The sequence below is a fragment of the Podarcis tiliguerta genome (assembly GCF_965153285.1).
Source record: "Podarcis tiliguerta genome assembly, chromosome: 8".
In the NCBI taxonomy this organism is placed as follows: Eukaryota; Metazoa; Chordata; class Lepidosauria; order Squamata; family Lacertidae; genus Podarcis; species Podarcis tiliguerta.
In genome coordinates, this window is record NC_139541.1 from 40,040,994 (window position 1) to 40,063,876 (window position 22,883).

General features: G+C 46.6%; 1 protein-coding gene across 1 annotated transcript in view; it reads right to left on the bottom strand.

The window, feature by feature from the left end:
* Nucleotides 1-22,883, bottom strand: part of JPH3 (junctophilin 3) — an 84,394-nt gene continuing 61,511 nt past the window's right edge. The window contains exons 3-5 of the mRNA XM_083456462.1: nucleotides 17,504-17,628; nucleotides 10,733-11,640; nucleotides 1-1,634 (exon numbers count right to left, since the gene is read on the bottom strand). Of these exons, the coding sequence (XP_083312588.1) occupies nucleotides 1,554-1,634; nucleotides 10,733-11,640; nucleotides 17,504-17,628 (1,114 nt within the window). The 3' untranslated portion in view covers nucleotides 1-1,553. The remainder of the gene's footprint in view (nucleotides 1,635-10,732; nucleotides 11,641-17,503; nucleotides 17,629-22,883) is intronic.

Here is a 22,883-nt window from a genome sequence, read left to right on the forward strand (position 1 = left end):
CATCTTACAAAGATGTTTTGAACCATACCAAAATTAAGTGATACATAGAGGAGGAAAAAACAAACAAACAAAATATAAAAAGAGCATTTACGTACTCGGAGGCTGCTGTTGTCAATGATGTTTTTTTTGTTTTTGTTTTTTTGTACAGGGATATGTCGGAAGCCGGAATATACATCCTGCGGACAAAGTGCAAAAATATTACATGCTCAGAGGCCAAGCATGACATCTGGAAATGGCCCATGGCAAGATGGAACAGGAACCCCCCAGCATACCCCATTCCTCGCCAGCAGCAGGGCGGAGCTGCTCTCCCTCGGCCACATCTGCACACCTGCCAGGGAAGGGTCCTCAAGCAAACCTCCTGACAAGCGCACCTTGTGGGAACAGTTGAGGCCAACAGCCAGGTGCGGCTGTGATTCATGATGGAAGACGGAAAGCAAGAGAGTTTCTCCTTTAACACCACTGCATTCCAGCACAGCAGGAGAGTGGCCTCTAGCAGGCTGGACCCAATGAAGACTGGGGTTCCAGCGGATAGCTGGGCAAAAAAAACAAACCCTAGGAGAACTTTGGTCATCTTAAAAATCTTTCTGGGTCAAGTTTTAACACATGCCAGAAACGACGTTTGTGACTGAGAAGTTTCTGAAGCACTGGGTGAGACTGGTAATTTTCCTAAATTATAGGTACAGGATTTTACCTGAGCCAAGACATCTTTTCAGTTCCATGTGTCTATGTGCAACTTTTATAAATTTGGTATTGTGACTTCTTAAGTTCTTAATAATGATTTTGGGTGGGATCCTCAGAGGAGCGTTTTGGAATTTAGGGGCCTCTAGAGCTTAAGGCCTATTGCCTTTTTAACATATTAAATACTTTTATTAGGATGGAATTTGTTCCTGTCTTAAGCAGGCATCATTCAGTTCAGATTTCCCTTTTCTGAACGAAGTGGAAAAAAGATTGGTTAATAACTTTTTGCTAAGTGGCAAAAACTACTTAGGTGTTTCCTCTCAACTTCCCAATACATGCAGATCCCGGAGTTTAGACTTTTATTGAGTGACGAGCACATAATTTGATAACCATGCTGACCTGGGCCAGCCATTTCACACAATGCGGCTATCCCAGGACACAGCTCTAGATTTCCCCTATGATCCAGCAGTGAGAGGACCCTCCCTCCCAGAATCATGCAGCTGTCATGAACGCCTTTCCCACCATCCATGAAGATTTGCTGAGTAATTACACTGAGGAGCCCCCATCCTGCCTAGCACTGGGGAGGAGTGGAGTGCTGGTACCATTCTGCCATGCCACACAGCATACGTGTTATACAAGCAAAGAATTTTGGCTAAAATCCAAAAAACATTACCCAGGAAAAAAAGGCAAACTGTGAGTGATACTCAATCTTGTTGTTCATCTGTGAAAAGACTTGGAAGTTGTCGCAGGACAGTTCAAAAAGATGCCATCTTTCCCATGGTTTTTTGTTTTTGTCATTCGCTTCATCATCCCCCATTCGTACACCTTTTCATTATTATTAATCTGTTAATTTTTGCAAACAAGACAGTCTCGAGTTAGATGAAAAAGTTAATAAACAAAATGGCGACTCCAATGTTTAACAAGATCACCATGACTACCAGGATTGGAGCTGAGCCCTGTGGGAAAAGAAAAAGAAGAAAGGAATTATTTAACGGCATCAAAGAGCAACACCTGCATGATCAGTTTGGGGACTGGGGCAAGGGAAGCCGACTGGTCTGATGTGCAGGAACTGGCAACACAAAACTTTGCTTTGCAACAGTGGGTGGCTCCAAAGGTTAACCTGTCCGCACACTGTGGCAGCCTTTCCTTTTCACCTGCTTCTCCTGACCTTCAGCTGGGCTGCCAGAAGCTGAACCCGTCACATGGCTGTCAACAACACAGACTGAAGTTGGCACTGACCCGATCTTAATATTCCATCAAACCCTTGGCTTTTCAGACTGTTGTGAGACTGGAGCCAGTCTGCGCAGAGTTCAGCCTGTACTGCCGCCTTCTCGTAAACCTCTCAGACTGTCGCCTACCAGAGTTCCCCCTCTTGCTTCAAGGGGAGGAGGAGACACACATTTTCCAGATGGAGGTTTTCATCCTCCTCATTCTCAAAAGTAGCATTTTTGCCCCACACCAGCCCTGTGGTGTAGTATAGGCTTAAATGCAGGTTTCATTGTCTTCCAATTCCTGTCCATGGTACCACTCCAAGTGGAGGGAGCCATTTGTAAATGCTCATTAACCCATGTGTGACATCTGGGGCACTTAAATGTCACCATTTCCCCATGGAACATCCTCATGAGCAAGGGTTTTGGGGCCTCTGGAGTAATGGAAAACCTGAGGCCTTCCACAAGTAGTTGGACTCCACTCTCAGCAGCCAACATGGCTAATGGCCAGGAATGATGGGAGATGGAGTCCAGCAATACCTGGAGGCCATAAGTGCCCTATCCCAGGCCTAGAGATGGACTCACCAAGCGAAACTTTAATTGCTGGGTTTAATTGGCTTCAATTGTGGACCAGATGGAAGCAGTCCATGGACCAAGATCTGACAACTTCTAAAATTGCAGGATTATTTATAATGTCTCGTTTGTTTTCAATAGCAAACACAAAGGACACCTATTCTGGGTGCAGTTGGGTGCTTGTGCATCTAAGGATACAGAAGACATTAAAAAGTCTTTGCCTTGCTATGCAGAGGTATTTAAAAAACTCTTTGGTGACAGGAGCGGGGAGATAAGCTGCTCCTCCAGCACCAAGAGGAGGTTTCATTGCGTCTCTTGGCAAGGAAGAGAGAGACAACCAGTCCTGTCACAGGCAAAGGAAAGAGCTCTCTCTTCAATGGATAGAAAAGGCCTTTGCTGTTGCATAGCAACAAGGCGAAAGAAAGCTAGCCAATCAAAGGGAGAGGTTCCACATGACCCACCTCTCCCTCTTCACACCCCTCCCACCTGCCTCCCATATACCTAGCAGACAGGTACTTGCTTTTGGAAGGTTTATAAACAAATCCCTTTCAAGGCCACTCTAGTACAAGCCAGTAAATCAGAAGCACTTGAATTTAATCTAATCCTAGTGTCTTGAAATCCAGGACAGTTACCAAATGTGAGTGAATTCTAAAAGAGGAGCCTTCAATGAGATGTGGATCAAACCATCACAGCTTCGCAGCAAACAAATCATGCACTCCAACTCTCTCTGTTTAGCTGGGACAGACCTTATTTCCTGGTCTCTCTCCATGGTGCTGATTTTTGCCTTTGGGCAATGACTTGTTAAAATGCTGCCTAGGAAATTTTGCTAGGGCCAGTCATGCTTCATGGCTGAACTTCCGCTCCAGGATTTCTAGAAGTTAAAATCTCCACCTGAGGGTGGGAACGGAAGTTTGGAGGTGTCTTGTCTCTATAAACTGCATTGTATGTAAACGCACTTGCATGCACACACTTCTGCTTCAGGGAAGCTTATTTTGAATAGCTGCCATCAGATTATGAGGCAAACACTGCCTTGCTTTCTGAAACAGGGCAGGGTAGGAAGGCTATTACCAAGGGAAGGGTTGTAGGGGAAGATTGGAGCCTTCAGCAATATGACTGGGTTGTTATAAGTGGGTGTGATGGGTGGGGAGTTTCAAGCCTAGTGGTCAAATGCTGGCCCTCAGGACTCTCTATCTGGCCCTCAGGACTCTTCCCAGGTGACACCCTTCTCCGTGCTGCTCTGCACCCTCCTTCAGTGCTTTTATCAGGCTGGAATATAGCCTTGAATGGGGATAATGCCTCTTGCTTGCTTGGATGGAGGAGCCTGCATGCATGTTTGGAAACCTCTAATGTGTTTGTTTGTTTGTTTGTTTGTTTTGCATGCCTGGAATGCAGCTTGCTTTACAGGTTGTAAGTTCCTTTGGGTTGCCTTTGACAAGATAAAGCAACTAATAAATTTAATAAAGGAATAAAAATATAAAGCATGAGTTGCACAAATTGCTCCACTTTCTCGCCCCTCTGGCCCTGGTCCTCAAAAGGGGATGTGGCCCTCTGTATACGAAATAAAGATTTACACAGCAAACCCTAGCACCAAAACAGTGGTGTTACTCTGAATAGGCAGTAGTGCCTAGTGAGGAGGCACAAGCGGATGAGCCCCTTGTTTCAGCTGATGGCAGCCTGTCGTTCTCTTTCCCGCTAGCTGCTCCTCTGCCTCTCCTAGGTCCCCCAGGAGAAATGCAGCCACTACTCCAAAAGGAAATGGCTCAGCCCTTGGAAAGGCACCAGGCAGCGGCTTTGCCCGGGGTCTGGAAGGCTGCCTAATATTCATAACTAATCTGATAAAAAGCTTTGCGACTGCCTTCGCTCCCTCTGCCCCTGAGGCTTTTTTCTTGAGCTCTGCCAGTAAGCCCAGCAGTTGAACTTTTATGTCTGGGTTTCTCATTGGGTGGCTCTTGGCACCGCACCCCCAACCCCTGCGCCTGCCCTCCCTGTGCTGCAGGGGGAGGGAAGTGCCCCAGCCCAGGGACAGCTCTCTCCTGCCCCCAGGCTGGCAAGAGGCCCCCTCCACCCACAATAGCTCAAGTGACATTTTGTACAGCGCACCTGAATGGCAGCAAAAACACATTCAGAACCCAGAGTTGACTTGCTTGGCTTTTGAGCATTTTCAAATGCCACTTTTGATATTTCACTCTGCAGACAACTTTTTAAAACTCACAACTTGTCAGCAGAATGGAAAGGCAATAATGTCAAAGGTCAAGTTGTCATATTTGATATTTTGGGTACCTTCCCCTTTCTAAAACACCCCACCTCCCAACAACAGTGTCCATACTTAAGAATAATGGGGGAGGGCTGAGAAAGTCAAACCAGGACAAAATAAACTGAAAACTGTGCAGGAAAAAAAATCCCATTGGGAGATGCTGTGTTGACACTTCCTCTCCATCCCTCCCTACTCTTCCTTTCAAACATTTCTAGCTTATGTTTTGAAAAGGCAGTCATACAGAGCTGATGTTCCTTGGTGTAAGGCTGACACTTCTCAAAACAGCACCATGCTACAGAACATAACATAATTCTTATTACTAAAAATTACAGATTTACACAGCCAGTACTAGCACCAAAGGTGAGTTTTCTTAGAAAAGGAGCCTCATGACAAGGCCCACCACTTGTTTTTTTAGTGAATCTGCACTACAGACTAAGCCAGTTTAACATTCTTTCACCCCAGAAGATCCTGGGAACTAAAATTCAATGAACCTACAGTACTCTGACTTCTATGAGGGAAGGCATTCATGGTGTAAAACTGGTATTTTTGTAGGGCAGATAGGTTAGCCCCTCTGTCTGGTATGACATGCAGTGGTCAACCAATGTGCTTAACAGGACTATCAATGTTCTTGACTTTGCAACTGGGCTTTTAGTGTTTTTATTGGTAGTGAATTTTTGAAGCAGTATTGTACTTCGAAGGCCACTCTGTGAACGGCCTCAGCAAGATACAGATTTATAGTATCTAAATGTAAAAGCAAGCAAGCAAAAACAAAACCCTAGAAACTGGGAGGGAATGGAAACTGCTTCCCACTCCTTGAGTGAGCCAAATTATCTCCCACTCAGACTTGGGATCTGAGGAAAGAAATGTTCATATTATTCCCAGAATTTCCAAGGCCAGCTTCATTTGCACAGAATAACCCTGTTCAGTTGCCTTCAGAAATGCTCAAGAGTTTTGAGTTTATTAAAAATTTACTTGGGGAAATGTAAAGCTAATTGTTGGTGGTGACAGGCACAAGGTAAATGAGGGCAAACGCTTCAACTATATCAAAAGCCTTCTCAGATCAAAAGAGTTGTGACAAGGACACTGCTAAGGAGTAACATTACTTCAGCTTCTGCAGGCAGTTTTATATATGTAGTTTTATAAAAGAGGAGGCTGCCTGGCAATGATTAGATGGAAATCAGTGTTGTGTCTGGTCTTCAGTTTGTTCACTGACAAGAGTCTGGGAGCATCAATTTATCTTCCCCCTCCCCACTCCTTATTCCAGAAGCAGACTCTCATCCCTCACCTGTTATAAGTGATAGGAAGAACTTTGGACCGAAAAGGAAGAAGAGATCAGGTCCCATCATGGTCCTGAACAAGGTCATTCCCTGAGTAGCACAAGCCCTTGCCTCCCTCTGGCTGCTTTCCAAGCTATTCTAGGAACATATAAAATACAGACATCACACGGCTCAGGTGGCTCTCTGTGCCAGCATCTGCCTCTCAAGCCACAAGCACTGGCCACACACAAAGTTTCTTCACTTCATACACCGCTGCCTCACAGCACATAAACTACAGAACTCACTCCCAGAGGCATACTTAGGCTCACCTGCACTCTTGGCAAGGAGATGTATGGTCACCCTCACATCCCTTGCACCCTTGGCAATCGCCAGCTCTCCCTGTCTTTCTCTGAGAGGTTTTGCACCCCCGGGGCCTCTTGTAGGAGGCAGCAGTGGCCACCAACTGAGATGGATTTAAAAAAGGATTGGACAAATTCGTGGAGGAGAAGGGAAGCAGCGGCTACTAGTCATGATGATTATGCTCTGTCTCCACAGCTGGAGGCAGCAATGGTTCTAAACACCAGTTGCTGGAGACCATGGCAGGGAGCAGTGGCCAACCAGATGCCAGTGGGAAACCCATTGTGAAAACAGGACGCTGGACAGAAAAGCAGGATGCCTTGGCCTGATCCAGCAGGCTCTCCTTATGTCCTAGCTATGAAGTAGCTACAAGAAGCACCATCCATTCCTAAGGATGCTGGCTGACCATTCCATTGTTAGGCAAAGTGCTTTTTAATAGGCCAGAAGGCTCAGTTAAGGCCACATCCATGGGAGCTAAAGGTTAGGAGATTGTCTCCTGATCACTGAGGGGAATGTATTTCTGAATGGTAAACAGGCAACAACCAATTTACGTGCATCCAATTGATGTGAGACCACAACCGCAACCACGTGCATTGCGGTGACCCAGAAGTAGCAGGGAAAGGAGGCAGAATGGAGTGTAACATGGGTGGGGCACGTAATGGGGCATAATGGGGAAGGGTGGGCTTATGCATCCTCCGCCATCATGCGCGATGACCCGGAAATAATACAAGCCCCGTTGCCTGCACCTACCCCAGGATGTGGGAAAGGTGCTATTCCTCCAGCTAACAGACAAAGAGGTGTGTTTGTGTGATGGGGGAATTTGGCTGGGTTTGGATGTGAAAGAGCTGAGTTTTTCCAGCTGGAGTTAGATGAAACTGGGATTTCAGTTTGGAGGGCTGCCCAAATTGTGCTTAGTAGAACCTGCCTTTTCAACTGCACTTAAGATTTGCTTGTACACGCATATTTGCAAATACAGCAAACATTGCGAGTATGCCTGAAGTCACCAGTGTTCTCTCATCCCAAGGAAACTCAACCCTGCCATGCCACTCCTAGAACTTCTCGCACCTCTTGCAGAATTGAAGTGCAAATGAGACTACAGATCAGGCCTATTTGCCACTCCAGGATGCATGTCAAGGAGGAGTAACCCAGTACACAAAGGAAACTGGTGACGAGACAGAATTCAGCTTATGATGGGGCTGTCTGGCAGTGGGTTATTTTTAGAACACACTGCCCCACATACCTGACCTCAGATCTGCTTGGAGTTATTCTGGATGGGTCAAAAATAGACCTGTGTTCCTTTGTGGTAACAGCACCCCTCCCTTTTAAAACACATGCACACAAGGAAAGAGATTACAGTGGTACCTCGGGTTAAGAACTTAATTCATTCTGGAGGTCGATTCTTAACCTGAAACTGTTCTTAACCTGAGGTACCACTTTAGCTAATGGGGCCTCCCGCTGCCGCCGTGCGATTTCTGTTCTCATCCTGAAGCAAAGTTCTTAACCCGAGGTACTATTTCTGGGTTAGTGGAGTCTGTAACCTGAAGCGTCTGTAACCTGAAGTGTCTGTAACCCGAGGTACCACTGTAATCTAATCAAGAGTTCTGTTTGTTTTGAAAGACAGCCTACTTTAGAGTAGTGTTGGATACTGCAGAACAACAGCACATCTATGCTGCAAGCTTCCTGCGGCATCTCCCATACCAGATATTCAGTGTGGGGTTGCTGAGCTTCATTGACAAGCTTCGTTTTACATGGCAATCCACATAACATAACACCATCGTCCAATAATTGACATTTTGTATTTTTGCTGGCATTCCACCATAGTTTCGCAGATTGCGCATTAAAAACACATTCCCCACTGCTCCCCTGGATACTATAGTTGACCCTTCAGAGAACTATCACTCCCAGCAGCCATAGCGAACCACAGCACCCAGGATTTTGGGGGTGTTTTAAATGTGCATTAAATGTGGCCGTAGATTGCAGAAAGTTTGATTTCTTTTCAGAAAAAAATGAAAGAGTATTGTTAGCCTCCATAGGTGTAGATACCCTTAGGACTACTGTCCCATATTTTTTTGGTGGGGTTCTGACATAGGCAGTTGGTGTGTAAGCAAAGTGACTGCATCAGCCCAGTGCACATTTTTTATAACATTTGTGGTGATGGCCTATTTTTGGTTTTACTTATCTTTTAATTACTGTTAAACCAAATACCTATGGGACCGCCTCTCCTGGTATGTCCCACAGAGGAACTTACGGTCTTCAAATAAAAACATCCTGAAGGTCCCAGGCCACAGAGAGGTTAGGCTGGCCTCAACTAGAGCCAGGGCTTTTTTCTGCTGTGGCTCCGATCTGGTGGAATGCTCTGTCACAAGAGACCAGGGCCGTGCGGGACCTGACATCTTTCCGCAGGGCCTGCAAGACAGAGCTGTTCCACCAGGCCTTTGGTCAGGGTGCAGCCTGACTCCCTCCTTTGGCAATCTTCACAGAACTTTAACTTAATGGTTGCCATCAATTTGATTTTAATTAATTTTTATAATGAAATGTTTTTAGACTGTTGTACTATTTTATTGTTGTTAGCTGCCCTGAGCCCAGCTTCAGCTGGGGAGGGCGGGATATAAGTAAAATAATAATAATAATAATAATAATAATAATAATAATTTATCACTTTAGCAACTTTAGGGGCTTTGTGTGGGTGTGTTACACCATAATGCTACAGCTTTGTAGCATTGCGGTACTATAGTGCTAGACCTCTCTATTCTTTTTTCCTTAAAGGCAGAGCAGTGTTTTTACCTTTTAAAAGACTGATTAAACTAAAAGCAGGGTAATAAAGCAGCACCCACCCCAAAGGATAGAAGGAATGTGTGCTGAGCTGCAACCAGCACCACCCATATCTGCTGTATCAGACCTCACTACAGTGGACAGAACGCAACAAGATGTTCACGCAGAGGAAGTGCAATACTCCCCATAGTGTGGGAAGTCAGCTGCAATTTGTTCGTAGCTTATTAACAGAAGAGTGGCGACTAAGTCGCCCTAGGAGCCACCCATCTGGAAGCAACCTCAGTGGGTGGAAAGTTGAGTGGGAAATTTTGATTCAGTGTGTCACAATTATCCTGGCACAAGACAGAAGCATCCATTCGTTGTTCTAGCCTCAAAAATGCAGTCCTGGTCTCCAGTTTTTTTTTTTTTAAAAATTAAGTGCAGAGAATGTGTGCGTGTGCGTGCACACACACACACACACACACACACAGTGCATAAATGGCTGAGTACTCTGCACACGTGTGGGAAACAAATCTGTCCTCAAATTTTTGTGAGCCTCTGCTTGTTACACCTAACAACTAGAGACATCACCCACCATGTTGCTCCCCTGTAATATGCATAATCTATCGCTTTACCCCCCTGTTGTAACAACTTCACTGGCTACAGTTTGTTTCCAGGCACTATTCAAAGTGCTGGTTAGAACCAATTAAGCCCTATATTGCATGGGACAAAGCTACCTGAAGGATTGTATCTCCCTTTCAGAACCTGCTCAGGTGCTGAGATCACAGAATCATAGAAATGTAGAGCTGGAAGGGACCCTGAGGATCATCTAGTCCAACCCCCTGCAATAAAGGAATATGCAATTGTCCCATAAGGAAATTGAACCTGCAACCTTGGTGTTATCAGCACCATGCCAAAGGGATTAAGGAGTTTGAGCCAGACACCTGAAGTTGAAAAGGCAAGGGGAGTTGGAAGCAGGTTCTGCAGATATGAGCACCCTCTCTCAGACTTATCCACATCGGAGACATGGTTGGTGGTGACACGAGAGAGAGCCTTTCTGTGGCTGCTTCTGTATTGTGGAATCCCTTCTCAAGAGAGGTTAGATTGGCTCCCTCCTTGCTATTTTTCCACAAGGAAAGACCTTCCTATTTAGACAGACCTTTGGGAACTAGCTGTGGACTAGATGTTGACTTCTGGGCTGTTCTGGGTCATGTGGCCAGCATGACTAAGCCGCTTCTGGCGAAACCAGAGCAGCGCACGGAAACGCCATTTACCTTCCCGCCGGAGCAATACCTATTTATCTACTTGCATTTTTGGTGTGCTTTCAAACTGCTAGGTTGGCAGGAGCTGGGACCGAGCAACAGGAGCTCACCCCATCGTGCGGATTCGAACCGCTGACCGGCAAGCCCAAGAGGCTCAGTGGTTTAGACCACAGCGACACCCACATCCCTATTTTTTCCAACTAGTTTTCAACTAGTTTGTTTTTATTACTTTGCATTCTGCAATTATGTTGTTAAAATGTGAGCTACCTTGAATCCCAGGTTTGGGGGGAAAGCGGGGTGTAAATACATTCAACCACCACCATGTTGCCCATTTCCCCCACTGAAGAGATCACACTTACACAATATACATATCTATTCAAACATTCCACTTACCGCACCGGATTTGAGCTCATCCCCATTCTCCTCCTCCGATTCTAGTGCAACAGGTAAGGATTTCTGTGGCGGGGAGCAGGTTAAGTCCCACCTCAATAGCCGGGGTTCCCCTTTGTCCCCAAACCTCAGACTTTCTAGTTTCTGCACTGTTGGCTCGGCAGAAGGCCCTGGCCTGAAGTTCTCCTTGTTTTGGGACTTAGACCTCAGTCTTTGGACTCCAAAGCCCCGGTCTTCCCCGTGGTGGTCCTCCGCGAGGCTCCTGCTGGGGCCCATTTTGCTATAATGTCTTTTTTGGGAGTGTATTTCTTGCATATAAGAATCCATCCTCATGAGAGGCTTCATCTCCATCTCGTAGTTGCTTAGCTTCTCCTCATCCAGCTCCAGGAGCTTGTTGCTCCCTGAGCCGTGGTGGTGGGGTCGGTGGTGAGTCCATGAAACCGTGGCCGGGGGGTCTGTCCACCTCTCCCGCTGTTTGTGGTTGGAGGCCGCGTGCTTGTGCCCGCCGCTTCGGCCCCGGTAGTCTTCGGAGGAGCCCGGCTGTCCGCTGCGCAAGGCCCCGCCCCTCACGCCGTGTGCCCTGCCCTCCTTGTCTTCGCCCCAGCTGTTGGGCCTCATATAGTCCCTGCCACGTCCCTCCAGCAACATTTGGATCTCCCCGCCCCTCTCTTCGTCCATGCACACCTGCCTGGAGAAGTGGGCGCTCTTGTTTCTACAGGAGGGACCCAGAGGTGGGGTGGAGGAGGGGCTGGCGGGAAAGCTCTGCAGGGGGCTGTCGTCCGGGGTGAGGTCCGAAGGCGTCGTTCCTTTCCTGTAGAGCTCTGGGCTTTCTTGCTGGAGCGGCGTCCCTGTCGAAAGGACCTCGATGTCGTCGCTTGAATTCTGCCTCTTTGGCCTCTGACACTCAAGTCCTGGAAGGAGACGGAGAAAAGGGGCACACAAGAGTCAGCCATTGCTTATTTGTTTTGTTATTACATTTATATCCCATGTTTCCTCCAAGGAGCTCAAGGAGGCATACATAGCCCTCCCTCTCCCCATTTTATCCTCAAAACCACCCTGCAAAGTAAGCTACACTAAGAGACAGGAACTAGCCCAGATCACCCAGTGAGCTTCATGGTGAAGTAGGGATTTGAACTTGGGTCTCTGAAGCATTCGTCTGACACTCTAACCACTATGCCACTCTGGTTCTCTCAGCTCTCTAAGGGCCTTAGGCACACTCTCTGGTATTAAAGGGAGAAACATAGGGCCCAAAATTCCCAGAAATGAATTGCTGGAAAATACCTCACACTGCACAAGAGTTCATACTTTGCCTTTCACACCGACTTTGCCACCTCTCTTGGGTCTTGCTCAGACCCATCCAGTCCAACTGCATGGCCGCACTAATTGCACACTGCTAGTGCAACTAATGCTACTAGCCACATGGAAGTCACACTGAATTGCTATTGGCTACCCATATGACTGCTTGCACATTTTATTTATTTAATTTGTGTATTAAATTTATATGCCGCCCTTCATCCGAGGATCGCAGGGAGACTTACACATGAATCAAGCCTCAGCAACACCAAACAAGACCTGAATTTTGTGCAAGTGCTACCATGGGGGTTATTATCCTTTCCTGCAGGTTCTGCAGGCAAGCAATTACTGTAGTCAACAATATTAGCACCCTGTTGCCAAAGAGCTGGCTTGTTAGCGCAGATCCACATGGAAAATTCAATCCACTTCTTCAGCTTTTCCGTCTGTCAGCAAACATTCTAACAGCTTCGGCTCCCTGACCATTTGGAATGTTTGTGGACATTCTGTGAGATCACCTCAGTGCAGCATCACTCCCAGGTGAGAATCAAAGGCTTCACTGACACAAAGTTCCTCATATTTTGAAACACCAACACCGGCATTTCCAGTTAAGTCCTCATTTCCCTCTCTCCCCCTCTAATCTTGTGTTCAGATAAGCCCCACTAATATCAATTGGATATGTGCAGGTATAACTGTACGTAGCTCCTTTCCATTTTGTTATTGATTTGCTGAAGTTTGCAGCCTAAGGGCTTGGGGCAGATAATGCAAGAAGGGCTCCAGTTTTTATCTACTCAATTTCTTCCTGAGCAAGATCCTCTCCGCTTGGCGTGTTTGCATTTTCTGTAAATGCATGCAATAGTGGGATGTGTATTAAAATCCCTCCTAAGTGCATCAGAAACAAACTCCATTGCAAACAGAATTCTGCAGCCTAGTCTGGAAGCTGATAAAAAATGTATTAGATAAAAAGTCTTTTTGAGAGATTATGTTTAAAGAGAAGAAGTCCCCTGGCAACTGGAGAGGTAGATAGCAAACAGCTCAGGGTTGCAGGAGCCCTCTGGGGCTCAGAGAGGCCTGCTAAAGCGCTCAGATCTCTGATACCCAGATTGTAGCTCTGTGTGGAAGTGATAACCCCGGGGGGATGTTGATGTCAGAACGGCCTATCCTCCAAAGACAGGCTTGTTCCCCTTGCCGGATTTGCTAGCTGACTTGTGGAATAAATGGAGGAAGACGACATAAACATCTTCTCAGGGCCACGGGTGAAAAAGCCAGGGCTCAGTGTCAGCCGTTATCACATCTTGTGGAATTGAATTCCGTAAGTATTCATACCATATTTGCAGTGTGCATTTGTGGTACTGAGACTTCTTTTAAAATCCGAGAAACTCAGTGTCCTTTGAGGCACTGGGGGACAGGAGCAGCCATGGAAACACCCACCATAGCCCCTCATCATTGCAAGCGTGCCTGTACAGAGCGCAAGGAAGCACTTTGAACAGACACGGGCTAAAGCGGGAAATGGATAAATAAACTACAGAACAGTTATCCCCCGGGTCTGAGCCCTCTGGCTCAGAACAGGCCAGCCATCAGATTTTGATTATTTTTCTTAATGAGATGATTAAATGGTGGAACCTCCATGAACTCCCTTTTGGGAGGGAGGAAGACTGCAGGCCATTTTTGCAAAGGGAGTGAGGGGAACCCTGATTTTCTGCCCACTGGACGAACCTATGAACATAAATCAGATCACTGGTCTATCTAGCTCTATATTGTCAACACTGACTGGCAGTAGCTCTCCAGGGTTTCAGGCAGTATTTTCTGCCTGGAGATGTCTGGAGATTGAACCGGAGATCTTTTGAATGCAAAGCATATGCTCTACTACACTGAGTTATGGCCATTCCCTAAGCAGAAGCAGGAGAAACAGAAGCCGTCAGCTGAGATTTCCCCATGGGTCAGATAATTTACAGGACTGGCAGGGTAGCCTTCCTAAGTCACTGCTACTGAGAGGGGGTGGGGAAGTGGGAATGAGCTCTGAAAAAGGACAAGAAGCTAGCAAAGTGAATCATCACTTGTCAAATTCTCAATACCCTAATATAAGGGCGATGAGTAACCTCCAATTTAAATCTCTTTTTATAAAAAAAATGTTAGCAAAAGACTTCTAATGAGGGTGCAGAGCACTGGAAATGGGTGCCTTGACATGAACACACATTAATTAATGTGCTGCTTAATGACTGCATCTTAGACTTATAGCTCTTCTCCCATCCCTCCTGTCCTTTGCCCTACACAGAAAGACACACGCAGCCAAGCTAAACCCTTGTGCATTAAAATCTGGGGTGGCTCCTCCACATCCAGTTATTCAGTCCCAGCTCCTGCCAACCTAGCAGTTTGAAAGTATGCAGTGCAAGTAGATAAATAGGTACCACTCCGACGGAAAGGTAAACACCATTTCTGTGTGCTGCTCTGGTTTCGCCAGAAGCGGCTTAGTCATGCTGCCCACATGACCCAGAAAAACTGTCTGCAGAAGCTGACAAACGCTAGCTCCCTCGGCCTGTAAAGCAAGATGAGGGCTGTAACCCCAGAGTTGTTCGTGACTGGACTTAACTGTCAGGGTTCCCTTTACCTTTACCTTTACCTGCTCTTCTCAAGAATAATCACATGACAGGCAACCAGACCTCCAGGGCTGACCTGAAGTCTCCAACTTTGCCTGGTCCCCTCCAGGTGGCAAAGGGAGAGTTTGAATCTCCAGGCGGGAAAGAGCACCTTTATATGATGATGATGATGATGATGATGATGATGATGATGAATACTATGTATGCAGCTTGCAAGCTTAACCCCTGTAGGAGCCAGCTGCAAATTATTGAATGGACTCCCCCCCACCTTTTCCAATTAACCTCCATTACCAGGGCTCAGTAGTGTTAGGGAGCACAGAGGAAGAATCTCCAGGGTGCCCATGTGACGGTCTCATCCCAGTATACCTGAAGGAGCGTCTCCACCCCCACCGTTCAGCCCGGACATTGAAGTCCAGCTCTGAGGGCCTTCTGGCGGTTCCCTCGCTGCAAGAAGTAAGGTTACAGGGAACCAGGCAGAGGGCCTTCTCAGTAGTGGCGCCCGCCCTGTGGCACGCCCTCCCATCAGATGTCAAGGAGATAAACAATTATCTGACTTTTAGAAGACATATGAAGGCAGTCATGTTTAGGGAATTTTTTAATGTCTGATGTTTTATCGCATTTTTAATATTCTGTTGGGAGCTGCCCAGAGTGCTGGGGAAACCCAGCCAGATGGGAGGGGTATAAATAATATATTATTGTTATAATCATCATCATCACCAAAGGGCTATCCCTAAAATCTCATGGTCACAAGGCAACCTCCAATTTAATTTTTATAATGCTGACAAATTCCTTACCCCAGCAGGCAAAATTTTGCACAGAACATCACACTGCGCTATAGGCCCTGAAGGGCACTGGATGCTTTCAACTCTGCTTGTAAATGGAGCCAGCCCTCCTCCTAAAGTGTTGCTGGCTGAGCAGGAAGGTACTGTTTTTCTGCTTCTGGCACTGCACAGTGTTACACAGAGCAAAAGCACAGGCCTGCTCTCCCATGTAATGTAATGAAAAAGATGCGGGGAGTGGTGTCTGTCTGTGTCTCTTTGCGTCATCTTCATCGGCGGTGCCTTTTCTTGTGTGATGGCTTGGTTATGAATGAAGAGAGAGCGGGGAGAGGTGGGGAAGCACCATACTGGTAGATAGGAACATAGGAAGCAGCTGCCATATCATGAGACGGACCTTTAGGCCACCTAACTCAGTACTGTGTGCACTGACTAACAGCAGCAGTTCTGCAAGGGTTTTCTCCCAGCCCTGCCTGAAGATGCCGGGGGTTGGACTGGGACCTTCTCCATGCAAAGCAGGTGCTCTTCCACAGATCCACAGCCCTTCCCGCGGGGTAGAACCAGCAGCAACACCAAATGCAACGTTCTGTGTTTGCTTCTATTTTGTCCCATCGCCACATTTGTTGTATAAATTGTTTTTGAGAATGTATGGAGTGTAGGGATGGGGTTGTTTGGGTTAAGGGGTAAGTGCAAGCGACAAGGCCACCTCAGTGGTGGTCCCAAAGCTACAGTCCCCTGGCTTCCTTCTTTGCTGGTTTTTAGGCTTCTTTTAAAGACCTTACTATTTTCAACAGGCTTTTAGGGTGCGTTTTTAAGTGTGTGCCACTTTGAAATGTTATTAGATTCTTAGGCTGCCTTTTCATTTGTGATTTTATTGATTGCTTTTTAGAAGCAATGATATATCCTCACAGATACACATTTCATGGTTGTTATGGCCAGTATTTATTGGCCATCAAATGCCTGGGGAAATGTTTTTGGATTTCTCCTGAAAGTCAGTAATGGGGGAGATAGATGCACCTCACCAGGAAGGGCATTCCACAAATGTGGAACCACCACCAAGAAGGTCCTGCCATGAGTAAACTCCAGCTGGGCAGCAGCCAGAGGCAGCACTAGGGTCCCCAGGATGTTGGAGGATATGGGCTCATCACACTTACCTTTCCCCCTGTGCCTTCCAGGCACAGGTCTGCACTTTAAAGCTCCATGTCTGCGCTCTATTTTTTCACCTCAGCGCTTTCACAGCAAAAACCCGCTCTTTAAAGCTGAAGCGCAACAAAGAACAATTCAAGATTCCCATGGATTGCTGTTTGCTCTGATTCAGAGGTAAAGAGAGCTCAGACATGGAGCTTTAAAGTGCGGAGGAAAGATAAGTGCATAACCTCCAACGTTTCTCCAATGAAAACAGGAATGTCCCATTCCATAATGATAATTTTACTATTTATACCCCACACATCTTACTGGCTTGCCTCAGCCACTCCTGGCAGCTTCCAACATAAATAGAAACATAATAAAACATTAAACTTTTTTTAAAAAATACTTCCCTATCCAGGATTGCCTTCAGATGTCTTGAGAGTCAGATAACTCCATACCCTCCAACATTTCTCCAATGAAAATGGGGACATCCTAAGGAAAAGTGAGTCTTTCTGGGATCAAATCAGAAACCAGGACAGCTTCTCTAAATCAGGGACATCCCTGGAAAACAGGGACACTTGGAGGGTCCGTAAATGTGGGCTTATGTGCTAAGTGTTGCATCCAACAAAGTCCTACTCAAGCAGACCCACTGAAAGGAATGGGCCTAAATCCGTCACGCCCATTAATTTCAATGGGTCTGCTCCGAGTAGGACGGGCACTGGATGCAACCCTTCACCAGGATCTTGATTGTGTAAGACCAAGGTGGTTGTGAATCGTGGCCCGGAGGAAAGAAATGGCGGCTCAGGGACTCTGAAGGAGATGGAGCAGAACCCTGGCTCCGCAGGCGAGCGAGCGAGAGTGCCAAAGAGAGGCCTGCTTTCTGACACTGACTCAGGAGAATTCCTGCAAGGGATGGCTTGCTCCCTTCCCAGGCACACAGCTGCGCTTGCAGCGCTCAGGGATGAGAGGATGAAGTCACTGACCGTTCTCCCTGTGCTGGAAGGAAGGCGAAAACTCTTTGGCAGTGATCCTGGCAATCCGAGCCTCCTCCTGCGCCTTCTGCGCCGCCGTCACAGCTGCGTCTGCCTTTGCCCTGGAGTGGGATGTCCTGTGAGAGATCAAGGGGGACAGAAAAGGCAACACTGGGGGTCAGAGGGTTTTCTCCAGCTCGTTCCATGATCCACACACCACCAGCACCAGCACCACCCAGCAGGCTTGTCTGGATCCTTTAGTTCTGCAGCACCAGTGCCTGGGAACTGGAACTCTTGGGAACCAGCCCAGGCCATCGCATCAGTTATTTCACTCGTATGAATCAATGCTCAAACAGAGTGGTGGTGAGATTCTGCCAGAATGTGCCAACCGCAATGCCAAAACATGAAGGCAGGATGAGCAGTCATTTCCCCGCTCCACCCAAGTATTGACACCATTCTCTTAGCACATGTTGCCTTAATGTGTTCCTCTGTAGTGGCTGATTTCGCTGCTGTGACTTAAAGAACTGCTTCTCAAAGAACTCTGGGAATTGTAGTTCTGTGAGGAGTGAGGCAGGTGTAACTAAAGTGGCACCTTCCAGGTGCTTTGAACTACAACTCCCATCATACCTAACTGTAGGGTCGCCATATTTTGGAGAGCAAAAAAGAGGATGCTGTGACTGCCATTCAAAGCAAACAAATGCAATTTGTCTCAAATTTTACCCCTGAAAAAGAGGACATGTCCTGGAAAAGAGGACACATGGCAACACTACCTAACTGTTGGCCATGATGGCTGGGACTGATGGGAGTTGGAGTCCAGAACATGGTACCATATTGGCTACCCTTGTAGCAAAGGATTCTTAGCACCTTCGCTGAAATCCCAAAGGTTCTCTGGAGAAAGGTAAGTGGTGTAAAATCAAGGTTTATTTACAGTGCAGCGGTCTACTTGATCAGGTGCAGGAAATGTCCAGCTGAATATTTATGATCACACACAGCCACACAATCATAGTTAAATAAAGAAAAGCACATATGCACACAATATGTGTACTTGGGCCCTGCATCAAGGCAGCTAACAATATATCACAATAAAAAAATAATACGAGCATTTATTCCTAGGTTACAACAGTTGAGATGTAGCTGGCTGGAGGGATGTGTATGTGCAAACTGGAGGTGAGAGGATCCTTTGCAAGCCCTTCTGGGTGAAAGAGCAGTGAGTAGCAAGCAAATCCAGTCCCTCTTGGCCCCTTGCCATGCCCGCGTCAAAGGAATAAGCAGAGAGAGCAATGTTGAAACTGACAGCCTGAGTGACGGTTTCAACCCCCCCCTCCCCTCTCCTGGGACACAAGGTGGTTCTTCTGCACTTCTCCCAGAGTGGCAGAAAAAGGCTGCTATTTTAAGCTTAATAATTGATTGGGTCCACAAGTTATTTCCTCCCCCCTCCCCCCCCATCTCCTTTCTTCAGTGACTTCACTTTCATTCTGTATAATTACACTATAGTGCATTATCAGATAAGCTAAAAGAAAATCCCAGACTGAAACACATGCCAACATTCTACAGGCTTCCCTAAACAAAACAGGGGTTTAGAATATGTGTCAAAAAGCGGACTGGGAAGGTCAATCGGCAGGGAGTTCCAAAGTGTGGACAGTGCTGCACTAAAAGATGAATCTCTTACAAAGGCACAGTGAGCATTTCGTGGGCCCCGTAACAGTCCCAGTTCGGCCAGTCAGAGCTGCCAAGTGGGCATATATATCCTTCTGTTCTTCTTAGCCCTGGAACTAGTGAACGCCCGCAAGTCCTCACAATGGCCTGGCACTCAGGGGTCGCAAGAAGGTGTCTTCATAGGGGCATCACATGGTTGTTCACAGATGTCTCTCGTAACAAAGGACAAACCAGAGCAGAAGCCCTTCATGTTAGTTCCAGGTGGAGCCGTGGGTCATGCTTACTTGGGAATGACGACTTGGAGTGGGCAGTGATTACAGACTGCTAGTTCCCACATTCTTACAAAATCCCTGTTCACATGCAGTCCTGCTATCAAGCAGTAATAAAAATAATTTGGGGGTGGAGCTGAGGGGGAGCAGATTTAAAATATTTTGGCCATTTCCCATCTGTTCAGTAAGGCAGACTGTAGTTAAGTTGCTATTTTCTCCACTTTAGTTCCACCTTTGCAGAAGGGGATGTAGAACAGTTGCTGGGAGTTGCATGAGGGCAGAGTGCTGTTGTGCTCAGGTTTTGCAGGCATCTGGTTGGCCACTGCGAGAGCAGGATGCGGGACTTTTAGGCTGCTGGTCTGCTTTACAAGGGTGGCATAAGCATCACCATGATAATATACTCCTAATGCTTCACCTTGAACACTGAGGTCTTCTGAGGGCAACCTTTGGTGCTCCTCCATGTCCCTGACATTTGGCTAACCTTTCCCGGGGTCTGGGTCTTTGGTGTGGTAGGCACTGTCCTGTGGAACTCCTTGCCAACAGAGGTTGGGCAGCAGCAGGAGTCATCCCTACTCATTTCCAGACATCGTCTGAAAGCTTAATGATTCAGACAGGCCTTTCAAGCCTGAGATTCTTTGCCAACTAGCTCTTACTGATGCGTTTGGCAGTGTTCTTGACTGCGATGCTGTGTTTTTATTCCGTATACCGCCTTGTGATGTTACTTATGAAAGTGCAGTTAATAAATCTATATCTCTATGTCTATATCAATCTATATAGGATGGTGAAATGCTTTGAAAACTTGAAATGCGATGGCGATGATGAAAAAGAAAGGGAGAGAGGGAACTCAGTTGTTTGCCAGCACATGAAAGGGGACATTGAATCCTGTTGTGGATCTCTGGGAAGATGAATCTGGAAACAATGGACCAAGCTGAGCGGAAGAAACACCTACTGATGCTAGAGAAAAGGTGGAGGAAGATGCCTCTGACAGTCCAGATATGTGAAATGCCACCAGAAGAGAAGAAGGAAGTCCCTGGATGCCACTTTCCTCCAAGCTGAGCAATGGAACTGTTTGCATTTGCAATATAATCGTCTAATTAGCATCCTTTTATGATTCCAGCTGTTCACCACTGGTTGCCTTGGCTTCACACAGACCCCCTGCTGTCAGTCCTTGTCTCTGGGGAAAAACCACCTTGAACCTCTCCCAGTTTGAGGGAAAGTTCTTTGCTCAGCACCCACAGACAAACTAATGCCAAGCCTATGAGGGGAAGGGTGTTAATTTGGAACCTCTCCTTTTAAGACAGGCCCAGTGTATAAAACCCACATTTTTCATCTGCCTTATGGGAATTTTCTGGTGTGACTGTAATGCACAGCAAGGCACTTGGAAGCAGAAGGAGTGAAATGCAGAATTAAGATAGCAATCTGTATATATTGCAGCTTCATTATAATAAGCATAAGCACCCTAAATAAATGCAAGTAATCCGTTTAGCACTTGCAAAGCGTGTTTGCTGCACAAAGCACTTATCGGCTGCCTGCGTTCATATAGGCCCTCCGTATAGAATGTGCGTTAGCTCATCTTCCTAATTCCCCTGTTAATTGCTTGCTTTTATTTTCCTTGTAAAGCAGGCTCTCTGACATGACATGCACATGCTGTCTAATCACTTTTCACCTGCTTCACGCACCCACCCCACTGAGTAGCAGAAGACAACTTTAAATAAAGCAGGTGTCCACAAAGCATCAAAGAACAGACACCATCCTCGCTGTGGTCTCCAGTGGCAGGGCAAAAATGCTGCTGAATAACTCCTTCCAGATCTTACATGGTGCCCCATAAACAGGAAGAATGTGCACCACAGAAAGGTCCCTTGCTCACCTGAGAATCCCAGGGATGCTGTGGAAGAGGCATCTGGAGGTGGTTGTGGAATAGAGGAGGGCAAGCAAACTGAAACCCAATCCAGGCAAGATGGAGGCGCTGTGGGCGGGGGAGCCAGCTGATCTGGATAGCGGGGTGCAACTGGTCTTAGAGGGGTTGCACTTCCCCTGCAGGACCAGTTTTATCAGCCTGGATCCAGTGCTGTCTGTGAAAGAGACGTCTGTACCTAAGGCTGCCTTTTGCTAGCATAGGCTGATACCCACCTGCCTATCTAGAAAGATTGGACCTTACCACAATAATCCATAAACTAATCATATCTAGGATATGTTACTGTAATGCGCTCTGTGTAGGGCTGCCTTTGGAGATGGTCCGGACACTTCAGCTGGTGCAGAATGTCACTTGGTGGGAGCAAAGTGATCGGAGCACGTGACACAAATTCTGTATTAGTCACACTGGCTGCTGGTGCATTTCTGGGCCCAGTAGAAAGTGCTGGTCTTGCACAAGATTTATATTGTTTGGGGCCCGTTATTTGAAGGGCTGCCTATACTCCTATGAGCCAGCCTAGGCATTAAGACTTTTCTCAGAGGTCTGCATACCCAATGCTGGCTTGGTCAGTTCAATGGGGAAGGATGACCAATTCTTTTTTGCAGAAGTCCCAGAGAGCAGAACTCCCTACCCCCTAAAGTGTGCATGAACTCACTGGTGCAGGTCTTTCCCAGACCACTTTCTCTCAAAGAAGGGCATTCTCTGACTGAGCAGAATTCAAAGGGATAGTCCTATCCATTGTACAGTGGTACCTCGGGTTAAGTACTTAATTCATTCTGGAGGTCCGTTCTTAACCTGAAACTGTTCTTAACCTGAAGCACCACTTTAGCTAATGGGGCCTCCTGTTGCTGCCGCGCCGCCGGAACCCGATTTCTGTTCTTATCCTGAAGCAAAGTTCTTAACCTGAAACACTATTTCTGGGTTAGCAGAGTGTGTAACCTGAAGCGTATGTAACCTGAAGCATATGTAACCCAAGGTACCACTGTATTATAATTCAGGGTGCTCCCAGACTGCCAGTAGTTTGCAGGACAGATGCAGGCACGTACCGGAAACTTAACCATGCACAATTAAAGTGGTCTCTCGCCTAAGGGCAACAAATCCTCTTTTTAAAAAAGGACTTTTGTGGTAGGAAAGTGTCAAGGAAAAGCAGTGAAAAGTTTGAGAAGGATGAATGATTAATGGGAAACCATATACTGTAAATACCCTACAATGAATGCTGAATAAAGGCTGGACAACAAAAACAGGAAAGGAAGTGGGAACTGATGCAGTCTCTGTGTTCATTTACCGTTAGGAATGGAAATATAATCAAGCAAATACGATTGGTATTCATTCACATGATTGTTCTTCTTCTTCTTACGTCCACAAATGCTATGTAATTAATGACATATTTTTCTTTTCTTTTCCATAACTTAGATTAAAAACAGGATAGCAAGATGAATAACGTAGCAGTTGGCAGAAACCGAACTGCAGCAGAATGGAAGCAGAGTTGATTGTGAAGGATACAGGTCAGAAAGAAATTTCTGCCTTTTTACATCCCTATCTAGAACCTTCCTCC